The sequence below is a fragment of the Mastacembelus armatus genome, chromosome 20, assembly GCF_900324485.2.
Source record: "Mastacembelus armatus chromosome 20, fMasArm1.2, whole genome shotgun sequence".
NCBI classification, from domain to species: Eukaryota; Metazoa; Chordata; class Actinopteri; order Synbranchiformes; family Mastacembelidae; genus Mastacembelus; species Mastacembelus armatus.
The window spans coordinates 11,668,338-11,677,706 of record NC_046652.1 but is presented as its reverse complement, the minus strand read 5'-3'; the positions used below and the strand labels follow the sequence as shown (position 1 = coordinate 11,677,706).

General features: G+C 37.4%; 1 protein-coding gene across 2 annotated transcripts in view; it reads right to left on the bottom strand.

Annotated features, from left to right (window-relative positions):
* Window positions 1-223: 223 nt before the first annotated feature.
* The window catches only part of tmx3b (thioredoxin related transmembrane protein 3b), a 36,387-nt gene continuing 27,241 nt past the window's right edge, over window positions 224-9,369 (bottom strand). Inside the window, exon 16 of one of the 2 annotated variants that reach the window (XM_026292910.2) lies at window positions 224-3,385. In XM_026292910.2, coding sequence (XP_026148695.1) covers window positions 3,119-3,385 — 267 coding nt within the window. In that variant the 3' untranslated portion in view covers window positions 224-3,118. Of the gene's footprint in view, window positions 3,386-8,596; window positions 8,827-9,369 lie in introns of those variants that run through there. The other variant, XM_026292911.2, reaches the window with a different exon arrangement.

Below are 9,369 nucleotides of genomic sequence, written 5' to 3'. Positions count from 1 at the left end.
ATTCCCTAGAGAGTCAAATAACACAATCAGCCGTGGTTAAACATAGATCTAAAAAAATTTGATTATACAAGAACATAATTAAGAAGACACCTCTACCTTAAAAAACATAAAATAAATGATAATTAGAGATGGAGAGGTGGAGATAAACAGGCATATATTTTAAAAGAGAGAAACAAACAGAATGTGAATATTGCACATGAAAAATCACAGGCCAACAAGAAAGAAAAGAGGACAATCTTTATTTCAATCTTTCAAACCTATAATAAAATGTGACAATCTCAATTCAAACCCAAAGAGGAACTTCAGCAGAGAATAGTAGTAGACAACTAAAAAGACCAGAAGGCAAGGCAAGGGCATGGTTTGCTTTAGTGTAGTTTCACAGTAATAATACAGAGAGGCTCTGTACATTAAAAACAACAGGTGTGACTAGGTTGAGGTGCCTAAGTCGATCAAGTTACAACATTTACTGACCTACAAAAGCACAATGAAATGGGCAACAACAAAAAAGAAAACGTGAATCCATCTTATAATTCAGCTACACTTTCTAAAGAGGTTATAGAATATAGGTAAGGATTTCCTTTACACAATAACAGAATAAACTGCTCTAAACATCTTTTTACCATTTGAAAATATCTTCATATAAGATCCACTTAGTTGAGTTGTTTGCTCAGTGGTAATGGAGTTGGTTGTCACTCCATTTACCTTAAGACTAAGAAATAAGAAAAAAGCGAGGATGCAGACCTTTATTTTAAATAACTCTGATAGACTATCGTATCCAAGGTAGAGAATGAACCTTTACACTCCATCAATACCATAACTGATAGTCCCAGTGAGAAAAAAATGCTTATAGGTTTCACTGCTCATTTCAAATTTATATCTCCCTTGCATCTACATATGTACGGACAAATAATGTACAACGAACATATGCATATGTACAACGAATGCAGAACAAATGATAATCCAGTGCATTCATGTATAGAAACAGTTCAAACACTTTGGGATTTTTGCTGCTCGTGAGGTTTAAAGAAAAGTCTGCATAATAATACAGGACTTTCAAATAAAAGGCAGCTGTTTGTTTTCCATTTCAGATGCTCTGTATTTCATAAGCCCAAACCATAATCTTTGCCTAAAGGTTTTTTTTTTTCTTTACTTTTATTATTACTTTGGCCTATATCTAGTCGTAAACAGCCTGTTATTGTAGCCTAATTTAATGTATTGTAACTGCAGAAGAGGCTGATATAAGACAATGGTGGGGCCCTTCTAACCCACATGCATGCTCCTGAAGCCTGTTTAAACCGAGTGCTGTAACATTCACTAACATGTCATACCTTATTAGTTTAAACTTGGTTGTAAAAGCACATTTAGGTATTACAGGGGGGTTTGTGTAGATCATCCCATTGCTTGGAGCATTGAGATCTGTCATCTCCAGGCAACAAGCAGACTTCCATTTCATGAGTTAATTAGTGAGCGTTACAGGTGCTGGTAGTCAGAGAGGCAAACGGAAACAACCACTATAAATTCACATCTTAAATCACACCTTGGATTTTTGAGTTGTGCTTCCTTAAATCTTCATCTTTATGTAATTTTATACTGTAGATATTAAAATGGAGCAAACCTGATAATGGTAAAACACTTGCTTTGCTTAACAAACAGGAAGCCCTGTGCATTCGGGAGGAACTCCTATTTTATTTCAGTTATGTACACTGTAGTCACAAAGGTATGAAAATAAGAGCGAAAGATTTTTAAGCCTTAAGACAATGAACAAAAATAAAATGTAAAACAAAACGTTATTCAGTAGTAGGCAGGCAGTTTTTTAAGTTTTGTAAGCTTGGTGGATGTAAACTTTAACCCGCCCTTTCAATTCACTATGAAAAGCAGCGCCAGACGATGTCACTGAAATATGGAAACAGACAAGGCCAGTCTGAGGAATATGAGTTGTTAAGAGCTGTAGAAGCTATCGATGCATGTCATGGGTGTCTGCTGTACAGGTACAATCCCCCAGAATAGGAATTATTAACAGGTGGGTCACGTTGAGTTGAAATGGGTTTAAAACTGTTATCTGAAAGGAGACAGTCTGATACCAAATCAACTGTCTACATAAGTTGACATAAAGAGGTGGCTGACAGAGAATAGGCTGAAACATATGACTTGGCACTCCTTAAAAAAAAAAAAAGGAAGAAATATTTCCAGGCAATAACAAAACAACAGACAAAAAGTTCATTTATGGCAGATTTTCCTTCTTGGGCACTTTCTAATTACATCAATTACTATACCTCAAAAGATAAAGTAAATCTTTCAGTGTATTTATGTTATAGTCAGTTTGAATGCAAAAAAAGTGTATCTATTACTGTAAGACAGTATAGTGAATTGGAATTAAAAAAAAAAAAGCGTAAGATAAAACGGATTAGGACATAATAAGAAGAGGACATAAGGGCATTTTGGTTATTTTTAAAACTAAAACTTGTGGGAATAGGACCACACACATCACATGGAATAAAAGAGTGGTTGGTCGAGCCATAGTGTTTGGTTTACAGCCATTCCTTCTACTCTTAACTAACCACCCTCACAACTAGGTGTAACAGAGCCTAGATTACCAACTTTGCACTTTGGATGTCCCATTTTGGTATGTTTGGTACGTCCCGTACCGAAACATGTTTATGCAAACAGGCATTTTTATGTTCACAAACCAGACGTTTGCATTTAGCTTCTGCCATTTCTTATGTTGATTTTTCTTCATATTGTGTTGTAATATTTATTTCTGTTTCTATGTCCATTTCAGTACTTTCTATTTTGTTTTATTTACTGCGGTCTTTTGGTATTCATGATCTATGAAGCACTTTGTACCTATCATTTTGAAAAGTGCTATAGAGATAAAGCTACATGCTTACACTCCATCACTGAAAAGGCTGTTAGTTTTAAACATGATTTCGACAGCTTCACTGGACAGCTGACCTTACACTCTGACACACAGAACTTAAAGATGGGACAACAGTCTGTGTTAGAGAGATGTGAGATGAAAAACAAAGAAGCAGAACATTAATACACTGATATGTCTTTGAGTTTCATGTCACTGCATTTGACTAAGCCTATCATCCTCTATCCAGCAGAAGCCCCTGTGTTAATCAGTTTTCTTTTCTTCAGGATCCTTCTCTGCAACATCCTCTTCCTCGTTTTCTTCTTCAGGGCCCTCCAGCTCAGCGGAGTGTTGCCTGTCCTCATCCTCTTCCTCCTCTTCATCAGTCATGCCCTCCCTTTTGAGCGCATCTATGTCATACGACCCATCATCCGACTCAGCTGTGCAGATGCCATAGCACATCAGGCTAATTACACCCAGCGGTAGGCCGAAGAGGAAGCAGCCCAGCAGTGGAGAGCTGCGAAACACTGACTGATGCAGGAGAGAAGACAACAAAAAATGAATTGCATTTAAAAGTAACCAGGCTCGCTTTGTTACAAGTATAATCACACCCAACAGTGATGTCACAGTGTACTCACACACCGTGGAGTACGCTTCTGCCGTGCTGCAGCGAAATGAGGAGTTAATCCAGAGAATGCTCTTTTCCATATATAGTTTTATTGCCCTTATTATTGCATTATTACTTTTGTATACAAATCTATAATCCTCCATTTTTTTTAGCGATTCAAAAATAAGCTCCGACATCATGAGAATAAAATTGCTCAACCCAAGAGAAATGTCTGCAGACAAATACATGTGAATACATTTAAATAAACTGCCTGAATTCGGTGTATTATCAGCAGCCAAGCTAAGTTCATTTCATTTGTTGCATGAAAGTTAGAAAGCGTGTAAGCTTTGAGAGGTTTAATTTAGCCTATTATTTATGAAAACTGTGTGCAATGAGCAAAATTCCAAGTGGAGGCAAACAGAAGAATTGAGGGAAAATAAAGAAGCTCAGAGAGATATTGAGTATCTAGTTAAGTTAGGAGTTCACTTGCCATCTACAGCACCTCACTGGCCAGTCCCGCAAGTAGTCCCGGCAATTCTAGGGCCTGCCTATTTCATGCAAACAAGTAAATGATTGGTGTTTAAGAACCAGGATGACATCTTTTGACCATCTGCCACCCCCATCTAGGGCCCTCGAAAGAATAAACAATAAAGATAATGGCTAGATGAATAGGAAAATAGCATAACAACTGTCAAATAGTGTAGATGAATTTGTGCAGACAAGGAGGCAAAAAAGAAATAACTATATCTGAATATTTCTTTGATTGTTAAGGAAAAAGTTAGTGGACAGAGAAGTCACACTCTCAGAACGGATCAACACAAGACAATGAGTGAACATGAACATCATGTCTAAACGAGTGGAGATAAATAAAAGCTCAATTCACTCACAAAAGGCCATTAAGAGGAGATGAGTTATTGTCTGGTTCTGTCAAAATAGAATGAAACTGCCATGTGTAGTCGAGGAACAGTGTTTTTAAAAACATCAGATGTCCTTTCCCTTGATTTGTCATCAGAAATGTCCAGACACTAACTTTTCTGACAAAGGGTTCAGTCCAATAAAAAAAAAAAGAAAAAAAAAAAAGACTTCTGCAAAGGACGGTCCTTTGTTTTTCTTTCTCATGTGTCCTCTAGCCTCATCATAATCTTCATGATGGCAGACCAGAACCACTTCAAGGTCAAGCAATGGGTCTGTATTTACTACCTGTAGAATATAAATACCACTCTAAGAGATCTCTCAATATCTGCATCAATCTCAAAGGATCCGCTGGATGGAAAAAAAAAAAAAAAAAAAAGACAAAACCAACACGTTGATCTGCAGTTGACCTACTTCCTCAAAGCAATTAAACCCAATCTTATTCAGATCCCTGTCCTCAACATGACATGTACCACTCCAGTGCCGCAAACCCCACAATCTCTTATCTCTTACAGGCAAAACAGGCAAGTAATCTCTGTGACAAATGAGTAATTTAGCCATAATGCAGGAGGATACTTCAGGGACAATATACCTAGAAGGGAGCATTTGGTCATAATTTCACTGAGCTGAGAAGACGAGAAATATTCATGTTCCCTCTGGTCATTGCCACTGAGAGAGAGAGAGAGAGAGGGAGATGGTTATTGCCAAAGCTCTGTGATGCTAGATGAGGTAGAGATGGGCATGCTATGCTAACACAGCAGGTTATGAGTCATTGGGCCCAGTGTGGCTGCCTCTTCATGCTCCTGTCAGATGCACTGAGATAGGGTCTGTGTGAGCAAAATGATTGCTGTAGCCTATCTGCTTTATATATGTCACTGTGAGCAAGACTGGTTATTGTGATGGTTGCAGTTCACAGAATTAAGGGAAACATGGGATAGAGTTGCCTTACATTTCTTTTACAAGTGTAAAGACAGACTATTCATTCTGGCTTAAATTATATACACTATGTTCTTAGATGTTGTTCTTGCCAGTGTAAAGACAAAGGATGAAGTCTAGTGCTCAGTGTGTTCAGGAAGCCTTAAGGTAAACTTGGAAAGAAAAAAATAATATGACATTGAGGAAAACATTAATCAGGGACTCCATAGGGAGAGAAAGTAAGGAAGATGTATTTAAAATGTTTATTAAGTTGGACATATTAGTTACTGTTCTTCCAATTAGTACATTTAAAAATTCAAACTTTTCAGAAAAATATTTCTAAAACCCTTTCTCTGTACCTCTAGGTGGTGTTTCAGAACTCACAATATTTTCTTCCTGAATAAAATCTATAATTTTCCTAAGGAGTTCTTTATATTCCTTTAAAGACACTATTAAGGGCAGTGCAAAGATTTACCCACAGTTTAAGTACAGCTGTGCCAAAATGAGAAGTATTACAGCACAGCTGTATTTACATTCCTATCCCTCCCTTGTTAAACACCAGTTCTCCCAAAAGAACAAACTACTTAGTGAGAAAGTGGGAGGAGAAGCAAGTTCAGCCTCCTGACTGTCTCTCCTCTTGCTCTGTTGCCTATTTCTCCTCCCCCATTTTATTTTTTTTAATATTCTCATCTGGATGGCCAGTTTGAGGGACCAATACAAGATTTCATAAACGGATATTTGATTGGACAATAAAAAGAACAATAAATTATTTTGTTAATTTATATTTAAAATGTCATTCATGAAAAAAAATGATAAAAGTAATCTAATTATAATTTAATGGGCAATAAAAAGATGAATAGAATCTACAAATGAAATATGAATTTCTGATTAAACACTTCAAATTCTAAAAACAAAGTAATGAATTCCACATTAAATAGTGGAAATTCAAAATCAATTTGAAAATGCAGAGACAATGCAGAAATAACTCAATTCACAAATTGGATAAACAATATAGGTTTTATTTAGCCATTCAAAATGCTCCCTATTCCTTTTGTAATTCTCTTATCTTGCTACTTTTCTTTTTATGTTCTCCATTTGCTTTTTCATTTAGCTTCTCCATTTACCTTTCTACAACAATGAAACCTATTGCTTTGCTCACTTTTCCTCATTTGGAGATAAAAATATCCAAATTAAACAGAGAAGATGGACCCAATCCCTGAGCGTACGTGGAGCCTCCACATTTCCTCCTTTGGAGTCTACTTGCAGCCAATCATAGAGGCTGTTACCACACCACACCCTCCCTAGCTAATTTTCATCACTTTTCCTTTTACCAGTTTCACGGAAATGTTAAATGGAGAGGCTATATAAATGAACAAATAGAAAATCAAAAAGGAAAAGCAGCAGAAATGTGGAATTGCAAAAGGAATAGAGAGTTAACTAATTAAAGCTGATTAAAACTTGTACTGATAACCCAGTTTGTGAATTCAGTTATTTCTTTTTTAAAAACATCATTATGAAATTGGTTTTGAAATTCTACTATTTAAGGTGGAATTTATTTCCTTTTTCGATTTCAATTATTAATTGAGAGATTAATATTTCCTTCTGTTTTCTATTATATTTCCACATGCCATTTTGAATGGCAAATGCAATGATTTGTTCGGCCCTAATTATTTTCATGAGACTTGTGATCCTCCGTAGACCAGTCTTTTCTCCTGAATCTTGAATCTGAATACATTTCTGAATATGATTATTAGGTTGGAATAGTTTCCCTTAAATTCCTAGTTGAATCTACTTTAGTAGGCCTTTTCTTGTTATGTTAGTAACACAAATAGTAATTTTTAACTGTGAACCTAAAATGGGGTAATTCTGCTGCGTTAACATCATATTTATTATGCTCTGTGACATTCATTAACCTTGACATTACTGACTTTACTCCTCAATGGAGGGCTGTGACGAGGTTACAGAAATCTAAATGAAAATGTAAAAATGAAAGTGAAAATAATTATCATTATACCTTTACATTCAATCAATATTAGATCAATACATCACTAGTGTTTTATTTATGCAATAGACTTGGTGTTACATAAAGGCAAACTAGCTGCACTGCACTGGGTAGGCTGAGTTCAAGCACTCATTTTTCTCAAGCTGTCAAAAATAATACAAGCTCTTACTTTAACATGTTTGATAAATGATACATATTCAAACAAAGGACTTGCTGTTCACAAGTTTGTATATGGATTTTGTGTGGGTGTGTGTGTGTGTGTGTGTATATTGTTCTATTGAGCTTAAAGAGTGTAAACTATGAAAGCAAATGGCAGTGATTCCATAAGTGAGTAGAGTTTGACAATGATTTTCAGTTAGTTTAGTCAATGAAGCTCAGTTTGTCAATGATGTTGGAGCTGGATCCAGAATAGAACCGGCAATTGGTTTCCACGCCCATCAGAAAGATAGCCCATATGTCCTTCTTATGCCCAGAGCTTATGATAGATACAATTCTCACTCCAGTTAAATGAAGACTAGATGGCTCATGTCAGTCATAGGACTTCTTCAAGTCCACAAAACAAATGGAAACTGGATAGGCCAAGGTGCATGACCATTTCAGTAAACTAGCAAGAGTGAAGAGTTCATCCACTGCTCCATAACCAGGACATAAACCCCACCGCTAATCCTGAATCTGAGGTTCAACGATATGTTACAGCCTCCTTTTCAGCATCCTGTCATGAGCATTAACTAGAAGTCTTGAGTTGTGTGGTACCCCCGTAACCAGCAGGCACTCTGGTTTCCTGTTTAGAATAATGCAGCCACCACCCCAGTCCACACACACTGCTCCCTGTTCTCATTGCAACATCTGATATAGACATATGTCCAGTCCAAGCCTTCAGCATATCAGCAAATCTCTGTCCAACATAGAATCTTAGCTTTACATCTTCTCTGCCTCCTCCTCAAAGCATATTTTGCTGGGTTCAGGAATTCCTCAAAGTGTTCCTTTTACTGCCCAACAGCATTCCCAGTCAGAGTCAACAGTTCCCCTTCCCCAATGAGCACAGGCTGAGCCAAGCCCTGTCTTCTCTTCCCATGTTGACTGATGATTTTCCAGAACTTCCCTGAGAGCAATCAGATTTCTTTCTACACAGCCTGCCTGAACTCCTAACACATCCAAGTTTTTGGATCTACGACCACTGCAGCTGCATCCATTGTGGTCCACTGGTATCTGATGGTCAGAACTCTCCTTGTTCAGCCTGACAGCTTCCTCCTCTGCTGGTGTTCACCAGTTCTCAGGTTGTGAAAGTGAAAGTGAAAGTGACCCTTGACTGATTAAGCGGTATAGATAACGGATGGATGGACAAAATACATAAAACAATAAAAACAGGGAAAGCACAAAGCACAGTGATAAACTACTGGGAAGTACTTCCAAAGTTAAAAAGTAAAGCGCATTAGAAGTAAAATACAAGTTTTAGACCTCATTCATCATCAAGTAGGGTGTTCCTCCCTGTTTCTCCATCACTGTCCACATGTCCATTGTTTGCCAACAGGTTCCCTAGGGACGCATTATTCTGGGTACTGTGACCTTTCTGAGATGATCACCTTCTGCTTTTATTCAGAATTTTTCACTTCACTATTATTATAGTGCTACAGTATCATAGTTTTAGCATTACATGCTTTAAGAAGACAAGACAAACAACGTGGTAATTGCTGAAATTGCACTGTCATGTCTAAGGTGTGCAAATTTTAACACAGTTCGTACTGAAAGTTTATGTTGAGAGCCACAGTTAAGCAACACATGACAACAGAGACCTAAAGAGTATAGTATGTTCCCCGTACTCATCCCCGCACAGCTGACCAGTCACAGCATGAAGAGGTGGGAGCGAGATTGCTGGTTTCAGAAAGTTTGAAAAAAGAAAAACACAGACACCCCTTCTCAGACATTGGAAAGGTCTATCAGCTCTACCTCATTAGGTGTGGAGGTGGAGTGCTTTCACATCTGCCCCCTTTTCCTGTGTATGCTATGGCACATGTTGTACCCCAGTCTCTCTTCTGTTACAATTTATAGAGAAGATGGGAGTGTTTGGGCTGATGCAGT